At 33.5% G+C, this 21,625-nt stretch overlaps 1 protein-coding gene across 3 annotated transcripts in view; it reads left to right on the plus strand.

The window, feature by feature from the left end:
- The window catches only part of scramb1 (phospholipid scramblase 1), a 34,465-nt gene that overhangs the window by 8,540 nt on the left and 4,300 nt on the right, over positions 1 to 21,625 (plus strand). For 2 of the 3 annotated variants that reach the window (XR_015070657.1, XM_085947285.1), the window contains exons 3-5: positions 6,397 to 6,711; positions 16,992 to 17,257; positions 21,342 to 21,566. Coding sequence is in view for 2 of the 3 variants with exons in the window: in XM_085947285.1 (XP_085803411.1) it covers positions 6,397 to 6,711; positions 16,992 to 17,257; positions 21,342 to 21,566 (806 nt within the window). In the remaining variant the exon portion in view is untranslated. Of the gene's footprint in view, positions 1 to 6,396; positions 6,712 to 14,231; positions 14,367 to 16,991; positions 17,258 to 21,341; positions 21,567 to 21,625 lie in introns of those variants that run through there. The other variant, XM_085947286.1, reaches the window with a different exon arrangement.

The raw sequence follows: 21,625 nt of genomic DNA on the forward strand, positions 1-21,625 counted from the left end.
AGTAAGATAGAATTTTTACGGAAGAAACATATGAACACGGAATTTTTGTGTCGATTTCATGGGAAAAAAAACATTTTTATCCATTTTGGTAATGACTTTATATTTAATCAGTACTTACCCGTTAACGTTGCATTATTAAACGATTGATTGTTAAATTACGTAGCTAATCAATCCTTAGAAGCTAGTTACGTCTCCAATATTACAATATTCAATACAAGAATCTGAATGGAATTTACGATGTATTTTACAACTAAACATGTGTGATTATGTATTACAAAATTACAATAAATACTTAAATGAGAATTTAAACACAAAATAATACTTTCAACGGTAATAGTTATGTAAAAGACAATAGATGAACAGCCTTCTACAATATTACGTACGACATTAAACATCTGACGTTTACCCAAATGTCAAACCGATGATTGCGAGCGCCTCTGCCGTCAAAGCATAATATGTACTTAAATTCAATCTGCACTCCACACTGCTGGTTGAGAAAATATATAATTTCTCGTACTTTAACTGAAGTAGTTTTGCGCAACGGGTCCGTAGTGCTTCGTTCAAAAATCGACCTGCAAGGCTTTCCATCCCTCTCGGTCTTCCGCTTCTCTCAGGGCAGAATGAATGGTGCCCCCCAGTCAGCTTCTTCACTTGGTCGCTCCAGCGCGCTGACGCTCTTCCTCTGCTTTGCCTTCCTTGAAGGCCACCTTAAACCACCGGTCTCTCCAGGTTGTCCTGTCCGAGCCGGACAGTATGTCTAAAAAACAATGCAGAATGCGTCTCAGACATTTTGTCGAAAGGCGTTCTTTTATCCGCAGTCCCTGGATGATTGACTGGTTCGTCCTGTGCTCTGTTCAAGAAATACGGCATCAATTGCCGTCCGCTTCCTTGCCTTCAGGGTCCATGGCTCAATACCGTATAAACACTAATATATAACTATATACCACTATTTGCACAAGCATAATTTTTGTGTCAATTGAAATTCCTCGATCCTTTCATATAGTGGTAAGACATGTCATCGCATTTTTCGCAATCTGTGTGCGCCTTCTTATTTCCGCTTCACAATCGCCTTTTCCACTAATGGTCGATCCCAGATATACAAACTCGTACACTGTTTCTATGTTTTGTACTATACTTGCTGTCAGTAGAAGGTTAGCCCAACCGACAACCTAACCTAACAATTAATCCAATATATCGGCTGTTTTCAAAATTTGTTTGTCGCTGGCTTCTACTCAATAGACAAGAACCGAAACGCTATCTGCAAAAACATAGTTTAGAGGTGATATACATTGAAAGTTTATAGGTCTACGAAAAATTAAGTATTTGACATGCTTGACATAATATAATTAATGGGGCTGGTACAATTCACTTCCTTTTGAACCATTCAATAACCTTGGCCCACTAATGTTACAGGTATTCCTCAACTTTCGTACATAATTGGTTCCTGAAAATGTGTACGAATGTTAAATGTAAAAAAACATCAAAAAGAGTATTTTAAAATATTTTGGACAATGAGAAAATGAATTCATTTGCAGCAACTTTATCTGCATTGGCAGTTTCTCCGGTGAATTTAATATTATGTAAAGAACACCTCAGTTTAAGTTTGTCGAACCAGTCTTTACTGGTACGGTTTTGAACATATTCCTTATTTAATTAATTAACATAGAAGCAAAAGATTCGCTGCTTTCAAAAAGCTAACGATTTCCATTTTTGTCTCGAAGCGTAGAGTTTTTGCATTATAGACAAAAATCTAAATTTTAAGAAATGTACGAAATAGCGAATTGTAAAATTAAAATAGTCTTAGAAATAACCTTGGACCGAGTGGAATTTGAACACACAACTTTCCCTTATTGGGCGAGTGTATTATCCATTAAACTATGGAGCCACATGGCCCTTTTAACTCAAGACAGCCATTTCTGGAGAGTGGCTGATGATATTGTGTTTCATTATACATGAATGTAAATACAGTTTATACCAGTATGAATACAATAATACCATGAAAGAAACAGGATTGGTATTAGTTTACTTGGTCAATTTACCGTTTAAGATATACCTATTTTGCGGATCTTCAGAATATAACATGTGATCAGTATGATCACCCAAACACACAATCATCTCAGTGATAACAATTCTTTATATTATGCTTTGTTTCGCAGTAAAATTATTCTATATATCAGTCACTTAACCTTTCAGGCATTATTGACATGAGTAATATAATTTTCAATAACAGACACTGTCAAAGTTTTTCAATAAGTGGTAGATAACGATAAATAATATTAACATGAATATTTTTACAAAATTATATATCGATGGCCAAATGGCCCTAATGTCAATATCCTGTAAGTGACTTTTTACAAATTATGCAGGAAGCTAAAAAACCTAAATATTTAGGGGCCTTTCATCCAAAATTTTCGAATGCGATTTTACGCCAGATGGCGTGCAAAACGTATAATTCCGTTCATGGAAATTTTGTACATAAGCATCTCGCCGAACCCGAACACCTAATGCCCCTCTACCATAAGTTTAGCGAACTGATTGCTAAATTCGGCAGAGTCGATTTTTGACTGATCGCAATTGACAGTCCGCGTTTGTTGATAATTATCATAGGTACTTTTTTTCTTCCGTATTTCATTATGATTCAGTGAATTATTTTGATTATTGTCTAATGGTATTGTCTATTTTACAATTGATCCTATAATTGGTGCTTCATTTTATTCAATCATGAATGCTTTATTTATAGGTACTAAACTTTGCTTTCGTAGATGAAGCTAATCTACAATGCCGCAAATTTCGTAAAAGCGGCGACACTTTCGAATTTAAGAGTCTCGTTAGTAAATACACATCAGACGCAGATTCATGAAAATCAAATAAATATAATATAATATTTTGAACAACTCAATTCACATGATTATGCTGGAATCGATGTATGCATAATAATTATATGGTAGGTAGGTATACTATCACGATAACCATTTACTTTCATTTGTTTATATTGTAATGATTATTTATTCAATAACGTTTATTCGGCATTCGGATTATCCGGCCATAATGTAGTATTAATTGAAAAATAAAAGAAATAATATGAAAGTAAATGTAATTGTGAGTTCAAAATATATGGACCACTAGGGATATCTAGTGATGTGAAAAATTATCGTTTATTTGAAAGTTAAGTGCCCATAGACATCAAAAACTGACCATAGAGAAAAAATATTTTTCTGTTTTAATATAAGGAATACTTGTTTCAAATAGACGTGCATGTACAAACACCGTTATTTGAATGGAGCATCATGGAACACGGCGGCACCCGAGTATACAAATTCGCAGACAAGTGGGTGAACACCCGACAAGTTTTATTACGGCAATAAACGTAGATACCCTATTAATATCCCATATCTGACTGTTACTAATGCACACATGTTGTAACTACATAGCATGCCAATAACCGGTAACGTAAAAAGTGGTAAAGCAAAGCACATAACGCGTAATATAATGATAACATCCAATAAAATGTGACATATAAAGATATACTTCCAAATTTCTTATATTACTTACTGTTTTAAATAATTCGAAAGTGACATTTTGTAGTTGAATTCAACACACGTCATGCAACACGTTTGATAGCTTAGAGGCAAGATACGGGCTATTACAGTTTTATTTCTGCAATGTTCAGATACTGGAAATTACTAAAATGGCTGTATCATTTTTGTTAAAATAACTACAGATATGGGAATTTCGCAGTCGATGGGCAGTATTTTTGTTGTTTTTAATACATCATAATAGTCATTTTTGTCATATAAGTTAGATTGACATTAGACCATCCATATTATATTATATTTATAAAATCTTTTCCCTTTAAAAATGTAAGATTATCACTGATACTGGGTCACTGGATATCATTAAATTCTACAATAACCTATGGATCACGACCCGACCCCAAGCGGGGTCGCCGGTTGAAATGGTAAACACAGATATACAGAATACCAAGGTCCAGCATTACTACTCTGAGCTGACAAAAGAAGGAGCTACACTGACACGAAATCCATTTTCTGCTTCCCTTAGTGTAGTCAGCATTTCCGATGAAATACAAGATGAATTCTTGGAACTGCAAAACGATTCCTCGGCAACGTAACTAATTTCATGAAAAATTTCTGAATGAATTCTGGTATACTGTATTGTATCAGTCATATCAAAAGGTTACCTTGCTTGCCTATCGAGTTTTACTACTATTTGTTTCTACGTATCTCTGCAAGAGTAGATTTTTAACGCTTCTTCATTTGAAAACCAAAACAAGAAACAGATTGAATGTTGAGAATGACGTGAGGTTAGCATTAAAGAAAACTCAATCGCGAATTTTGAAGCTGACTAAAGAGTTACATTATCAACCATCGCATTAAATATGTCTTAAGTTAAAATTATATTGTAAAATCTATTTTCGATGCGTTATCTTTACCGTAATAAAAAGACTATTTAATTAAGACAATTTATTGGGGTCGTGGGTCACTTAGCTTCCATAAAATGGAGTCACGACTCGAGGAAAATTGGGAATGTGTGCTATACATAGATAGAAATTGCGAAACTGATACTTACATAAAGACGTAATAGGTTTTTATTACTGGCAACTAGGTGAAACACGTAGTGTTGCCATCCTGAAAATATGCTCTGTAAGAAAGCTGTGGGTAGTAGTGTAAATTCTATTCTTCGGTGTAAATATAACACAGTTGAAGAGACAATTTTTTTTTAAATATGCTAATTATTTTGCTGTATTCTGTTCAGCTTGGCATGATGCGTCGGTTCATGTATTATATTTTCAGTATCGTTTTCTTATTATTGCGTTAAAAAAATCAATACTGTGTAAGAACCATGACATGTAGTATTTGCTTTAAACCAGGGGTTCACAAACTTTCTTGAACTTTTTGAAATCAAAAATATTTGTGCGGGCTGCCCTTTCTTCTGTAAATATTTTCTGTTTTTAAAAAACATAAGGCAAAAAAATAAAAAAATATTTCAATGTATAAAACTTATATTTATAAAAACAATATATTAAATTATACATTATTACTCTTAATTTAAATACTAAAAAATAATATTTAAATTTTTTCACCATGTGATTTATGCAATTGTTTGAAACAAAATCCAGCAATCTAGGCTCAAATTTTGAGGTGTGAATACGCGAAACAGATGCAATATGGTTGTCTGTTAATTTTTATCTTAAGTTTGATTTATTAATGCTCATTATAGAAAATGTTTTTTCACAAATGTAGTATATGGGAATATAAAGAAGCCATTTTATGAGCATGCTATACCTATTTGGATATACCTCAAGTGAAAGTCCTTTGTAGAATTCAATTACATTCTTATCACGATAAGATGCTTTTATTTCCACGTTCTCTTGCAAATCTATTAATTCAAACTGCATATTTACGGGAACAGCGTCTGGGTTACATGAAAAGGGATCTTGAAAAATATTAAAATTCATTTGATGTTTCTTCAGATCCAAAAAGCGCTTAGAAAATTCATCTAACCACATTGAATGATCCTGGAGTATTTTTCTGATCGCAGAATAACGGAAGCCTCGGTAGATTCATTCAAAAGAGTCTGACGTGCTCCCAAATGACAAAAATTTCCCAACATCGAATTGTTGTTGAACAAGTCGAATCTTTCGCTCTAAAGCCTTCACATAATTAAAGAGATCGGAAATAAATACATTATTTTTTTGGAGTTTTATATTCAACTCATTGATAAATACAGTAATGTCAACCAAAAATGCCATTTCACATAACCAATTAATCTCACAGGACATATCAAAAAGTCACACGCGACATAATTGACCCGCTTAACCCCTGCTTTAAACGGAATCACAGCAGACCGTATAGTAACAAGATAATGTCTCGGAACATTCTCAAAAATGGTTCTGCGAAAATACACTTCCACCGATGATATTATAACATTAAATTGATTGCTTACATTGCGATAGATAAATTATAACAGGACATGTTATTTATTTCTTGTAACACTGATGTTAGATAAGTATTATCTTCTAAATAAATTTACATGAATTAATAAAAATAGCACCCGCAGTGAAGTAGTGACAGAACACGCACCTTCAGTTCCATTGCAGGTTCGAATCCTGGAGCTGATTCAAATTCACATGTTTCTTCAATGTGTGCTTGATTCACAGCAAACCTCAATTAGTAGAGTGAAATAGCCATTTCTCATAAAAAATTGTATAAAGATAATTTCTACTCCGTCTGAAGCCCATGTGCTCCACTTTGAAGAAAAAATACCAAAATAAAATGTATTTTTCCAACCAGGATTTTTTGTGATATGTCAAGGTATCTATCATTCAGTTTGTTCCTGAAAAATATGATAAATAATTTTAAACCATTGTAATTCCAGGTGCTGCTCCTCAGAACATGCCGTATCCGGCGGGCGGCTATGCTCCTAACTTTCCTCCGGGAGCCGCTTACCCCCCGGCGCAACAGCAACCTTACCCTGGTGCCCCGCCACAAGGATACGCGCCCCAACAGGGCTATGCCCCCGGTTATCCGCAAGGCAACTTCCCGCCGCAGCCACCCGGTCCCCAGGGTATTGCCCCTGCTCCGGGATACGGTCCTCCGCAGGGAGGCTATGTCCCTCCTGGATATGGGAGTCCCCATCCCGTCATGCAGCAACCTGGAGCACATGGAATGCAGCCGCAACAAAATGCGGCAGGTAATTATATAGTTTTATCTTGTTAATATACATTTATGTTTACACTGTTGACTGAAAGTGCTTACACATCATAGTGTTCGATGAAGAACGCCTATTGAAAATTGTGGACTTAACATGATAATATTATATAAATATGTTGTCGTCTTCAGTGTATACCAGCCAGTAGCGAAGGGTACATTAATAATTAAACTCTGTCAATTATACGCATTTGTTTTTATTAAAGCCCTGCCTAAACCAAACTATAATGGATAAAAAGTGTTATTCTATGTATAAAATATCCAAAGTTATGTATGATTTGATTCCATAATTTTAGGTGTTTTATAGATAGATGACTATTTTTTGACTATTATCTATTATGGCTTGGTTTTCGCAGGGTTTAATTGAATTTTAAAAACTAACCATCACCATCTGTAAACTATAGTCTTATTTCTATAAAAAAAAATACGTATGACTGACAAAGTTTAATGTGCACTATTTATGGCGGATCCTAACAGCCTACCTCCACCCTTCGCCACTGATACCAGCTATGTATACTATGTCTTATAGCGCCTTACAGCAATAGTGTGTATTTTAAACTATCACGATAATAACTGTTTACACATAAAAGTGCTGACTATCTCGCCAATCTCATTCTTCAAGAATAAGTGAGACGCGATGTTGTCATTTTATAGTATGTATTATTTGACAAGTAGTGAAAATTGGTTAACCTCAAAATGAGTCTATGCGCAGTGTATTTTGTTTTTTTATCGGCAAGTTCGCCACTATTGTTCTACTGCGCAGGCGCAGATATTGAACAAATCCAACTGTCACGTGAAAATTCAGAAGCTTCCGAACTTTTTTGACACATGCATGCAATCTTGCATCTTGCATGATAATACATGTTTGCATGTGCATTTTCTTGTTATGGCCGCTATAATACATACAGTCAGCAGTAAATCCATGCACGTGTAAATGGGGTATTAATATTATTATATTCAGGTGCTCGAACCCAATTGGCAAAACTACAATATACTTTCGATACTGACAATCGACGACCGCCACCGATCGTGAAAAGTCACTTTTGGGTTATTTCCTGGAGTCTTGACCGAATTGGAACAATTCCTGTTTTTCGGGCACAATTTACCCGAAGATTACTGAGAACGTATAAAAATATCCGAATTCACCTTGAGCTTTCAAATATGTCCACTTTCACTTCACATATATCACATACTTTACAATATTTTTCGTCTGAAGGGGTCACCACTTATCGGGGAGGGGGATGTTGTAAGATATTATTATACAAAAGTGTATTAATGTATGATTGCACGCACACATTTATAATGATAATTTTGAATTTACAAGAAGACACGGACGAGCGACGCGTGTTGACTACATTTTAGTAAAACACAAGGACGACTGTGTTTTTGTTGCCTCATTAGACAATATGACAGTTGTAGAGTTGTACAACCTCTACAGATTGTTGAATCTGGTTGGGTTTGCGAATCTACTGGTGTAATTAGGCCTTAAGATAATGTAATATGTGAATATGACTATTCATCGTTTAGATTTTTGACTAATTCATCGTTTTAATATTTTTTATATTTATTTTAAAAAACATCTTTTATAAAAATATAAATGTGTATAACTTGAAATCCTTTTTATTTATATCAAATCGAGTTTCAATATTGGGACCATACCTAAAATAAATTTTGATATAAAGAAAAAGGATTTCAAGTAAAAAATCGATGTTTTGATCGATGTTTTAAAATAAATATAAAAAATATTAAAACGATGAATCAGTCAAAAATCTAAACGGTCAAAAATTGAAAACTTAATAAACTAAATTTTAATAATAAATATGACCATAATATATAATGTAATAATAAGATATGACCCTGCGACGAATTCACATTTTATTACATTTTTTTACAATTGTAAGTTTACCTTTAATTGAAAAAAAAAAAAAAATCTTTTTAATGTTTTCAGATACATATTTATTAATTAATACAGTTGAAATTGTAAATTATCAAAAACAAATCTCAAATTGCAAGCTTCATATTTTTCCGCTAGGTACTCTGCTGGCATGCCCTCCCCCTTAATGTTTTAATTAAAATAATGTCCTACCACAGTGATAGAGCATCAATCAGTGTATCAAACAATCAAAGTAACCAACATTAATTACAAAGTACAAAAATTTATTAAAAATTAAAAAAACATCAGTAATTCGGTATTTTTATTAATAATTATAGATCGACTGGTTATTAGGTTGGGTAGATTGAATATCTGTCTTGTTAAAATTGTTGTTTTTTTTGTTTTAGTATAATACTATAGATTTAGATTAGACTATAAAGGATGCATTCAGTGAACCATTCATATTTAATCTGTAGAATGTTATAGGCCATCCATGGACTGAAACCGTATGCAGTTTCGAACCGTATGCCATACTAAGCTTATCTTTTCTGTTCATGGAAATATATTTTCACAAAGTGTATTATAAGCATCTGATCGTATCTGTTTATACCATATACTTACACTTACAAATTTAGTGAAAATATATTTTCATTAACACAAATCATAAGTTTAGTATGGCACACGGATCTAAACCGCATATGGTTTCAGTCCATGGATGGCCTCTTAGGAAATCATTTATAACTTACAAACAATTTGATTAATAATGTGATCAGCAACTCTATTAGTTTTAAAATGCAATCTTACAAACAATATTGTTGGAGACGATTGCCACAAGATGGCATTACTGTATTTATTTTCTGATGGATGGATTTTATTTTTGTAGATTGCAAACTTGTTAAGTTACTATTTATTTATTAATTATTTGGTAATTGTATAATTATGGAAATTAAATGTTTATGTTGTCATTAGTAGATTACAATACTCATTAAAAGATTCTGATCCAGATGTTTCCAACTTAATCGTCAAGTTACAAAAGAGTATTTGTGACACAGATAGTTGATATTATATCAAATTTTAAATATAAGCACATTATGTAATAACTAATAAACAATAAAAGGTACACTAATAATACTATTGGCATAGTGTAATTTTGATTTTGATCAACACAGGTTGTGTTCGAATATTTCTAGATACTGTTGACTGTCAATTTACTGTGATCATTTGTTATCCTTAATAATTAGTACATATTACTAATTATTAGTAATTCTTCCATCCACCTCACTAAATTGCAATGCCGAAGGGTATCAATTGAAGAGATAGGCTTTGGTGGGTAACTGAAAGAAAGTCCTATTTTGTTTGAATTTTAATTATCTTCAATATTTTACTGAACAAAAATGTGATATTTGATTCAGATATTTCATGAAAAAAGACAACAAACACTAAAATAGATTTGTAGTTTCGAACTCAGGCTTGATAGGTCAAAGTTTAGTCGAAGGAACCGTTTCGGATCAGATCCAGCTTGAAAAAATTGATGTACTTACCTATATAATTATAATAGATAACATTTTAGGCGTAAATACCTAAAGCTTCAGGTTTTGACATTGTGTGCGTGTGTTTTTTATAATCGTCTGTAATCGTTTATATGTGTTGTATGTGTGAAGTGTACTAAATTACTTGAAGCCTTTGGCTTTGTTAGATTGTGTTTGTATAGCTTGTTACGTATTAGTGGAATTGCTACGATTCGTCTGGTTGACCAAGTCGACAATCAATTTATAACACATACATACAGATGTCGTTGGCGAATTTTTTTTTTTTTGTAGAATATAAAACTATTTAGTTATTATTATTTTATTTTTTTTCGACCATGTCCGATCCTAATGGATGTCAGCTACTTGCTCAACCTATTAGGTCCATACTCTTGACTCAAACACAAATTGAAAAACAATATGTTTATTTGCCAGACTCAGGATTCGAACTTGGGACCCACGACGCGTAAGCCACGCGGCCATCGACAATTGAAAAATATTTTTATTAGATGGTACGCTTTAAATAATCACCTTGTATGGAGTCTTTGCCACTGCTTAATTGATGGTGGACTGAACACGAAAACGAAAAAAATTAGTAACAATTTTAAATACCTACATTAGATTCACTTTTATGAATAAGTTAAAAGCTGGTTTTGATTTAAGTAGTAATGAATAATATATTTTGATTGTCAAAGATTTGACATGTTGTGCTGTATATATTTTAAATGCAATCAAATAACGTGGACGTAGCTATAAAATAAGTAGTTTTAACTTCAATAATAGTTGGTGCCTAGTTTTATCTAAAAATAATAAAATTGATTCTTCCAAAAACATAGCCCAACCCATGATAGTTATACTATGACTCACAAAATAAATAATGAATACAGTGAATTTTTATCAATTGTGTTATCTCTTTTCTCTTCACTTTTCCTCAAACACAACTCCATATCTACACTCTACAGTCTACACTGTCATGTTTGTTTGTGATTAAAAATACATGCAGTTTTAAACAAGGTTTTTTATTATGATACAGTTATAATAACATTGCTTTATATTAAAACCATTAATTTTGAAATATTATAAATAAACAAATTCTATTATACGAGGGTGGGTCAATAATTCCTTAGAAAAAAGCATTAAAACAGTTTTTATTTTTGTATTTTTTTTTTATTTCTCAACATAATCTCCTTGGAGCTCAATACACTTGGTTAGACGTTTCTCAATTTTTTTAAACCGTCAGAAAAATAAGTTTTCGGAAGGTCCTCAAAATAAGCATTTGTCCGATCGATGACTTCTTCATTTGAAAAAAAACGTTGTCCACTTAGCCATTTTTTTAAGTTTGGGAAAAGGAAAAAGTCACTGGGGACTAAATCTGGCGAATACGGTGGGTGGTCGACCAATTCGAACTTCAATTCTTCAATTTTAGCCATTGATCGTAAACATGTGTGAACACGGGCATTGTCCTGATGAAAGAGGATTTTTTTCCTGTTTAAATGAGGCCGTTTTTCTTCAATTTTGTTTTTTAGCTGGTCCAATAAAGATGCATAATAATCCCCTGTTATTGTTTTTCCTTTTTCCAAATAGTCAACGAAAATAATTTCACGTGCATCCCAAAATACAGTAGCCATAACCTTACCAGCTGATTTTACGGTTTTCGCCTTCTTTGGACATGGTTCGCCTTTCGCAATCCACTGCTTTGACTGTTCTTTCGTCTCGGGAGTATAGTGGTGTATCCATGTTTCATCTACAGTCACAAAGCGACGAAAAAATTCATCCGGATTGCGTTGCATGAGCGACAACAGGGCTTTAGAGGCCACCACCCTATTGCGTTTATTGTCGACTGTGAGCAAACGCGGCACCCATCTTGCAGAAATTTTTTTCATGCCCAATTTGTCATGTAAAATAGAAATGACGCTACCTTTTGAGATCCCTGTAACCTCAATTATCTCACTCAACTTTAATCTTCGGTCACTTAACACCATATCGTGGATTTTATTGATCATTTCTGGTGTAGTCACCTCTACAGGACGTCCTGAGCGTGGTTCATCCTTTGTTGATGTACGACCACGTTTAAATTCATTTAACCAGTTATAAATAGTTGCAAGTGAAGGAGCAGATATGCCGTGAACTAAATCCAACTCATTTTTTATTTCCTTTGCTGTTAACCCTTTTATATTAAAATGTTTAATAGCAGCTCTAAACTCAATTTTCTCCATTTTTTGTAAACAAGCAAATTTTTTTTTAAATGTACGAGAAACACACAACAACCCGACCAATCTGATTGAAACTTCGCAGCATACTGAATCGGTAGTGCCGCTGCATGAAAACAAACCGCTTACAGTACTAGTCGCGCCACCTGTTGGCTTTTCTAAGGACTTATTGACCCACCCTCGTACATTGACGCAATTACAGATTTTATTCTTATAGGAATACTATTTTGAAAATAATTAATGGCATATCTACTAAGGGATTGTCCATAAATCAGAAAATCTTTTATTCTGTCTACATTACCTAATCTTTTTGAGCTCTCATTCAAAATTATCTATTTCAGTATATTATAATGTTTTAACGGAAAATTATTGTCTCGGAAGAAAATTGGGTACTTACTTATAATTTTGTTGGTTTCGTGATGTCATATTTTCTTCGGCCCCCTTACTGTTTCATACTATCAAACGCCTTACGTATGACATCATGTATGGATGACCCCCGAGTGACTGCTCGGGTCAAAGATACCAGGTTGAAGTAGCAAACTTGTTACTTATGCAAAACGATAATAAGACCAGTGATAACTTATGATAGTGAAACATGGTGCCTGACCTGGAATGAAGAAAAGAAATTAACAGTCTTTGAAAGAAAACTTTTTGGACGGATACTAGAAAATGTTACAGAATAAAGATGAACCATGAGCTAGACAACTTAGTTGAATAGCAAACCATTGGTAGATTCTGTCAGTGGCAAATATTGCGATGGGCAGGTCATATTGTAACAATGTCAGATGACAGAACATTTAAATCCTGACCAGAAGGGGTACCTCAGCCGGAGCGACACAGAGGCGGACCATGACAGAGACGTATTAACTGTGGAGGAAGACTGGAACAGGATAGGAATGTCTGGAATGTGGAGAGATTGGTGAGTTACAGCAACCTAGAATGAAAGAAGAAACGATGAATGAAAATAAAATACACCAAACATGCCGCATTACTGTGAGGTTTGATAGTTTTGGCATGAAACAAGCCATAGTGAGGGGGGTGCCGAGCGACTCAAAGCATTAAATACAAATGGCGGTAATCAGAGTCAACGATAGCAACCATAAACAATAATTATTTTAGCCCTGCCTTCTCCCTGTGCACGGGAAGAAATCGTATGCACAATTTTCATGGTTTCACTACAAAAGGCACTTATTTCCACAGTTTAAGTTATTTTTGCCTTGTTATTATTAAAAAAATCCTAAAATTATTGAATTATTTACTGCTTGCATAGGTATGTCATCTCTTGTGAATAGTGCTATATTGTTTTATTATCACAAGTAGTAAAATAAACATTTTTCAATATTTATTCAGTTATATCTGATAAACGTAGTTGAGTATTAGTTTTTCCTGCAGAAAAGTTTCCAAGTGACTCTTGTGTTCTTAAATATTCGTCTTATATTCTTTTTAATAACAATACATGTTATAAAATCTGAATGCACATTGGCTGTGTTGATGTAGCCTCCCCTGGGACTATAATTACTGAATGCATTAGACTTCTAAATATCCCTATTATCTAATTGAGTAGACGTTACAAAATTACATTCAGTTCATGCTCTGTGCTGGATTGGAAGCTCACTTATCCAATTGACTTCCTTGCTGATTCAAATTTTCATTCCGGTATTATTACAGAGCCGTCTCGTTGTCACAGAGTCCTGGTGATATCACACGGCGACCGTGCTGAAGTGATGACGTCTCAAACGGTTTTCGATGTTATAACAGACACTAAATGCAACAATAAAAATACCAAAAACAAGTCGCAAATAAATAATTCACCCGATAAATTAACAGCTCCTCTGAGTAAAGTGTTTTGTGTTAAGAGATTGAAAGAGTTCTTTCGTAACAGAGTGGACAATTCAAAGATTAACGGTGACTATGTCGAGACGACAATATCGGTGCCGGGCATCAGACGCGGTATTCGAAGGTCTCTCAGTTTTAAACTGACCAAACGAACTAATGGCTACAGCAAACTCATAACAGATGAAGAAAAACGGTTTGTTCCTTATCATATCTATATATATAAAAACATAGATAAGACGTCTGTTTATTGCAATTCTTTAACATTTGTTACAATCGTATTACCATTTCGTCAGCTGAATGCAGAACTATTCTAACTTACAATTGAAATTTTTGAGGAGAGAGTTTTTTGAAACAACTTACTGAAATTATTTATTATCTTTATGGATAAATGTACATATCGTATTTTAGTAGGATTATTGATGAAAAAAATGGCGCATACACTTGTCTATATAAATAATTGAAGTAGGCTGTTTCAAAAAACTTCAAAGTTCAAATCTGAGTATGTATAGTTCAGTTTATAGTTTTAGCATTCAGCTGACGATTGTTACAATCCTAACATTAATCGTGTATTGTTCCGAAATTAAAAATACATCAATATTTATAATAAATTCACGGCTACCTATTTTTGAGGAGAATAATATAAATATTAATTCAATATATCCGCTTCAAAGTTATTTACGTGAGACACTTCACCAGCAAGAAGGCTTACGCATGCCATGCATACAAATTTCTGCCTTATTTATTATAGAAGTATTTTTCAAACTGATGGTATTCTTTTGAGACTTCTTAAATTACCATGTGGATCCATTTAATTATAAAATTTGTTATTTTTATTTACATAGCAGTATTCGTAATGGATTTAAAATGTTACAATAATTTGGATAAGGCAATTAGTCCAAATTAGTTTGCAACTAAATTAAATTATGTTCATCATAATGAATTATGCTCAATTTATTATTTATTTATTCTAATGCTTTATTTAAATTTCAACCTTGAATAATGAGGCATGATACATAATAAATTTAAAATTTAACATAGGTGATTATTTTACTCTATAGCGGAAAAAAATATTTCAATGTCATGGAAGTTTCATTACAATACTTTTGGGAATTCATTGTTCGCCATTTGCTTAATTCAATACTTATCAGGTTCTTGGGAATACAAACAGGAATGGTATACATCACAGAAATCTGAATCTAAATACAATGTTAATTGAAAAATAATAAAAAACATTTTTAAGTTATCTAGAGAAATGGTGTTTGTTGGTGTTTAGGTTGTCATAAGCTATGTCTACACCCGATCACTTCATCTTCCATTTTACTTCAACATTCCGGTTTTTAATACTGAGTAGTTTTGCGCATGCCTTTAGCTGAATTTGTTGCACGCATTCACCTCGCTTTCTCTTCATCGCGTCATAGAGACGTAAATGGATTTGCAAGCGACGAACACAACTATTCTCGTTAATACAGCGCCATCACGGAGATGTACTTAGAAAACTATTGAAAAAAGTTGAAAATAAACACTAGGAAACACTTAGGAATAACAAACACTTAATTATATTAGTTATTTTTTTAAAGTTATTTTTATAAGTTTTTTATAATTGAGTGAGTCCTAATGACAAAATCGGTCTTCGAACCGGTTTACTGCCATTTAGTCGGTATACTTTGCATTACATGAATGATAAATATTCTTGTATCAAATATTCACCCCTCGCCCCTGTAAACGTCGCTCTGTCTCATTGTCAAAATAAAACTCAACATAATAAATAATATTGATTAGGTACATCAAATAAGTTAAAGTGATTTAAATTTAATATAATATTACTGACTACTGTCAAGTTGCAATGGAAATAACTGATGCTGCTTTGGTTTCTTAACTTTTTGATATTCTTTAGAAAAATATGACCGCAAACTTTTAATTTTGTTTTTTAAACCTGGTACTTTTTGGGCAAAACTGTGTATGCATCATTCCTTTTTAATTTATTTGTATAATCTCTTGTGCACACTAAACTTTGTCAATCATACGTATTTGTTTTCATTGAAATATGACTACAATTTACAGATGGTTTTCGTTAGTTTTTAAAATTCAATTAAACCCTGCGAAAACCAAGCCATAATAGATAATAGTCAAAAAACACTCGTCTATCTATAAATATCTCAAATTATGCAATTGAATCATACTTTTTTTTTTTTTAGTATTTTTTATCTAAAATAGTTTGGTTAGGCAGGACTTAATGAATTTAAAGAAATGAACCAACGATATGTGTAATGTGACACATTCTTAATCCAACGAAAACAAATATGTATCTATGAATGGAAAAGTGTACACAATTTTGTCATATCGGCCAAAATATACCAAAACTATTATGGTTTGGCTTAGGCAGAGTTTAATTGATTTTTAAAAATTTACCAATACCATCTGTAAATTGTAATCTTAGTTCAATAAAAACAAATAGGTATGACTAACAAAGTGTAATGTGCACTATTTATGGCGGATCTTAACAGCCTACCTCCACCCTTCGCTACTGTGTTTTGGGGTCATTACAATGGCCATTCTATAAAGAGATTATTGTAGTAATTTATAACGCTAATGCTTCAAGAAATGTAGACCTTTGATTTGGTATTTTGATACTCTTCTTGACTAGTATGTAACACTGGTTGACATACTTGGACAATATTAAAGCTTCTAAAACTTCTTTTTTAATTTTCATCAATTAATTGTCATCCTTCATAATAATAGAATCTGCAATGTCTCTGTCACAGATAGACCACCTGAAGAAAAATTATTTAGTTTATTTTTTGTATCTTTCAATTCGCAGGTGGATGGATGAATATACCGCAAGGGCTACCCAACTGTCCACCCGGCTTGGAATACCTTTCTATGATTGACCAGCTGTTGGTGCATCAGAAAGTGGAGATCCTGGAGGCGCTGACAGGCTTCGAGACCAACAATAAGTTCACTGTCAAGAACAGCATCGGCCAGAAGGTGTACTACGCTGTGGAAGACAATGACTGCTTCACCAGGAACTGCTGCGGCTCCTTAAGACCCTTTGAAATGAAAATTCTCGACAACTATCGCAACCAGGTAATTTTGTCTGAAGCCTTGTTACAAGTCTAAGTTAACTTAGGTTAACTCTTTCTATCAAGTTTTATTGTGTATGTAATAAAAGTAATATGAATTAAAGTGAAATCAAAGATTCTAGGTGCCTACATAATTCATTATTTTTACAAACAGGTTTAAAGGTCCTTGAATATCATTACTCATATATTATGTAATAATGAACCTAGTAAATTTCATAATTTGTAAAATGACATAATTGTTGGACATTGACTCCCAACCACAGTTCTGCAAGTTAATGGTCTGGGGTTCCATGTGATTTCGCAAAAGTTTATTAAGGTAAACTATTTATAAAATAATAAAGCAATTTAAAAGCTTGATATGGTTAGAAATTCGCAAGATGGACAGAGGCGCGTTTCCCTAACGCGACATGACGCAACCGATTCGTGAGAAAATTTAAAAGGGGGCCTACAAATTTAGTTATTAAATTATATTGAAATTTGAAGAGTGATGCATATTTTTCACAAACTGAGTGGAAAATAGGTATAGCCCAAAGCACAATAAAATCCCTGCATAAAAGTAGGGGTTCTAATAGCTCTTGATTATAAGTAAAAATAGGTTAATTTTGTATGTAGATACGAATAGTGAACAAAACAAAGAAAATGTGTGCCCTATGTCACTTTGTCTTTTTAATACAGATTTCTTTTTATTTAACTTGTAGGTGTTTAGGTAGGTATATATGAATGCACCTATAAATATTAAGCAAATTAAAATTTGTTTCAATGCATGGATTTATTTGGAAAATTAAAATTAGATTGTTCATTTTTATCGTAGGGGGCCTCGAAATCAGTCAATGCGTCGGGCCTCTATATCACTAAATGTGCCACTGAAGATAGATAATATTCAACATAATATATCGTCACCGTTCAGGCAAAAGTCACCAACCCTAAAAACATAGTTTTGAGATATCGCAATTTGAAAGTTTGAAAATGCAGGAAAAATCAGATTTTAATGTTTTTAAGGTTTTATCTACGAGGGTGGGTCAATAAGTCCTTAGAAAAGCCGACAGGTGGCGCGACTAGTACTGTAAGCGGTTTGTTTTCATGCAGCGGCACTACCGATTCAGTATGCTGCGAAGTTTCAATCAGATTGGTCGGGTTGTTGTGTGTTTCTCGTACATTTAAAAAAAAAATTTGCTTGTGGAAAATGGAAAAATGGAAAATGGAGAAAATTGAGTTTAGAGCTGTTATTAAACATTTTAATATAAAAGGGTTAACAGCAAAGGAAATAAAAAATGAGTTGGATTTAGTTCACGGCATATCTGCTCCTTCACTTGCAACTATTTATAACTGGTTAAATGAATTTAAACGTGGTCGTACATCAACAAAGGATGAACCACGCTCAGGACGTCCTGTAGAGGTGACTACACCAGAAATGATCAATAAAATCTACGATATGGTGTTAAGTGACCGAAGATTAAAGTTGAGTGAGATAATTGAGGTTACAGGGATCTCAAAAGGTAGCGTCATTTCTATTTTACATGACAAATTGGGCATGAAAAATATTTCTGCAAGATGGGTGCCGCGTTTGCTCACAGTCGACAATAAACGCAATAGGGTGGTGGCCTCTAAAGCCCTGTTGTCGCTCATGCAACGCAATCCGGATGAATTTTTTCGTCGCTTTGTGACTGTAGATGAAACATGGATACACCACTATACTCCCGAGACGAAAGAACAGTCAAAGCAGTGGATTGCGAAGGCAAACCATGTCCAAAGAAGGCGAAAACCGTAAAATCAGCTGGTAAGGTTATGGCTACTGTATTTTGGGATGCACGTGAAATTATTTTCGTTGACTATTTGGAAAAAGGAAAAACAATAACAGGGGATTATTATGCATCTTTATTGGACCAGCTAAAAAACAAAATTGAAGAAAAACGGCCTCATTTAAACAGGAAAAAAATCCTCTTTCATCAGGACAATGCCCGTGTTCACACATGTTTACGATCAATGGCTAAAATTGAAGAATTGAAGTTCGAATTGGTCGACCACCCACCGTATTCGCCAGATTTAGCCCCCAGTGACTTTTTCCTTTTCCCAAACTTAAAAAAATGGCTAAGTGGACAACGTTTTTTTTCAAATGAAGAAGTCATCGATCGGAAAAATGCTTATTTTGAGGACCTTCCGAAAACTTATTTTTCTGACGGTTTAAAAAAAATTGAGAAACGTCTAACCAAGTGTATTGAGCTCCAAGGAGATTATGTTGAGAAATAAAAAAAAAATACAAAAATAAAAACTGTTTTAATGCTTTTTTCTAAGGAATTATTGACCCACCCTCGTACATTAAATTATTTTCTCATGTCTTCTTAATAATTTCTTTAAGGTAATTTTACTTTTTGATGCTAATTAAAACATCTGGAAGGTTTTGAAGGAGGCAAGGTAGCTGAATTATGGTTTGGTGACTTTTGCTTGTTAATAATCTGAACAATGTTAGCCAAAAGAAGGATCAGTAAAACTCACCTGACTTTTACTTGTATATTTATAACGAAGGATTTATTTTTTTTGTATAGTCAATAATGTCTATTCACCTATAATGACTTTTGCCTGTTAAGATTTTATCGAAAGTCATTTAGTGAAAAACAAATAATTCAGATTTAAGCAAAATTTTACTAACTAATGTACCGTGGTGAGTTTTGCATCTTAAAGAACATAATTTTACGCTTCGGGTGATATACTCAACTCAAAACTGCCATTTTCAGGGTTGGTGACTTTTGCTTGAACGGTGACGATATTATATACCAGGGTTTCCCAAACTATGATCCGCAGAACACCAGTGTTCTGCCGAACCTGAATAGGTGTTCCGCGACCATTTGGAAAGGTTTCATACACTGCAACACATTTAAAGATCTTCTGGCCAAGTGAGAAAAACACACATCACAAACATGCACTAATAGTAAAAAAATGTTGCCTGCGGCGCTGTTTCACTTCAAGCATACTAACATTTAATAATATGTGGTTTTGCCATATTTACAATTTTTGATTATTGTCGATATTTGACATGTCCATAATTGTACATATCAACATAAAAGTGGGTGTATTAAAAATACAAAAAATCGCTAAAAATACCCTGAATTTTACCTCAAACATTATTTGGAATATGCAACTGTAGATCGTCACATTGCCTTAGGGGGCCCGCCAAAGATCCTAGCTAGGGGGCCTGCTTCGGGATGTGGGGGCCATGATCTAGGTACAGGCGGAGGACCACTTTTCTCACACCGTGCGCATGAAAAAGATGGGGTATATTGTTTTTAACTGACCAACTGACAAGTTCTGTCAGTTTAACGACAGTTGCCAAAATTGGCAGAACGGTTAGCTGCGCTAATAAATAACCTACAAAATAAACTTAGTGTTCCGTTAAAATTTTCGGGTTTGCGAAGTGTTCCATTGCAGAAAATGTTTGGGGAACCCTGTATAATATACACAATGATCAATTGTAACCAGAAAGCCACACATAATGTGAAAATGTTTGTAATTTTTCATGTAGTTAGTTTACTAGCTAGTATAGTTTACAAGTTTAAAACCACTTTTTTCTTATATTATGTATGTAAAATGTACACTGTCTATTTAGAGACTGTCAAAAACATCCAATAATTTTACTTTATGAGAAAGGTTAGTTTAATGTTTAAAGGGTTCTCATTTCACTAAAACTAAAAATACTGTCTTTTTACTTAGCAGGGCAATATAGATTTCCTAAAATAGTACTAACATACTTTAAGGTCTTCAACTAAGGTAGGAAATCATCTTAAAGGGACGTTGACAACTGATTAAATTATGATATCTACGGCTTTCCAATTTATCAAACCAATTGAGAATTTCCTTCTGAAAGGATGAAATGTGTGCTAATTAATTATGTATTTCATACTGTCAATAATATGTCAGTATTTTATGTATAATATCCATAAATATGCATAAATTTTGTAAATTATTTGGGAAAAACCTCTAATCGTATATTTGGTAGACATCGTCATGTAATAAAATGATTTAAATTAGTTTCCAAATGGTTTCCTGCGTTTTTAGTTAAGTGTATTATATAAATACTTAATTACATTTTCCAGGTAATCAACATGCACCGACCTTTGGCGTGTGAATCCTGTTGCTTCCCTTGCTGTCTTCAGACAATGGAGATCAGCTCACCGCCTGGCACCATAATAGGCACCGTGGAGCAGGAATGGTCCATCTTCCATCCGTCGTATTTAATTAAAAATGCCAGCGGCGAAGTGGTGCTCAAAATCAAGGGACCGATGTGTAGATTTAGCTTTTGTGGAGATATTGAATTTCAGGTTGGTGAATAATAATTTATTGCCGTATATAATATGTAATTCTTGACATAATTTTAACA

This window comes from Rhyacophila brunnea, unplaced genomic scaffold (genome assembly GCF_057557595.1).
Source record: "Rhyacophila brunnea isolate RB1 unplaced genomic scaffold, BYU_Rbru_1.0 scaffold_2, whole genome shotgun sequence".
Lineage (NCBI taxonomy): Eukaryota > Metazoa > Arthropoda > Insecta > Trichoptera > Rhyacophilidae > Rhyacophila > Rhyacophila brunnea.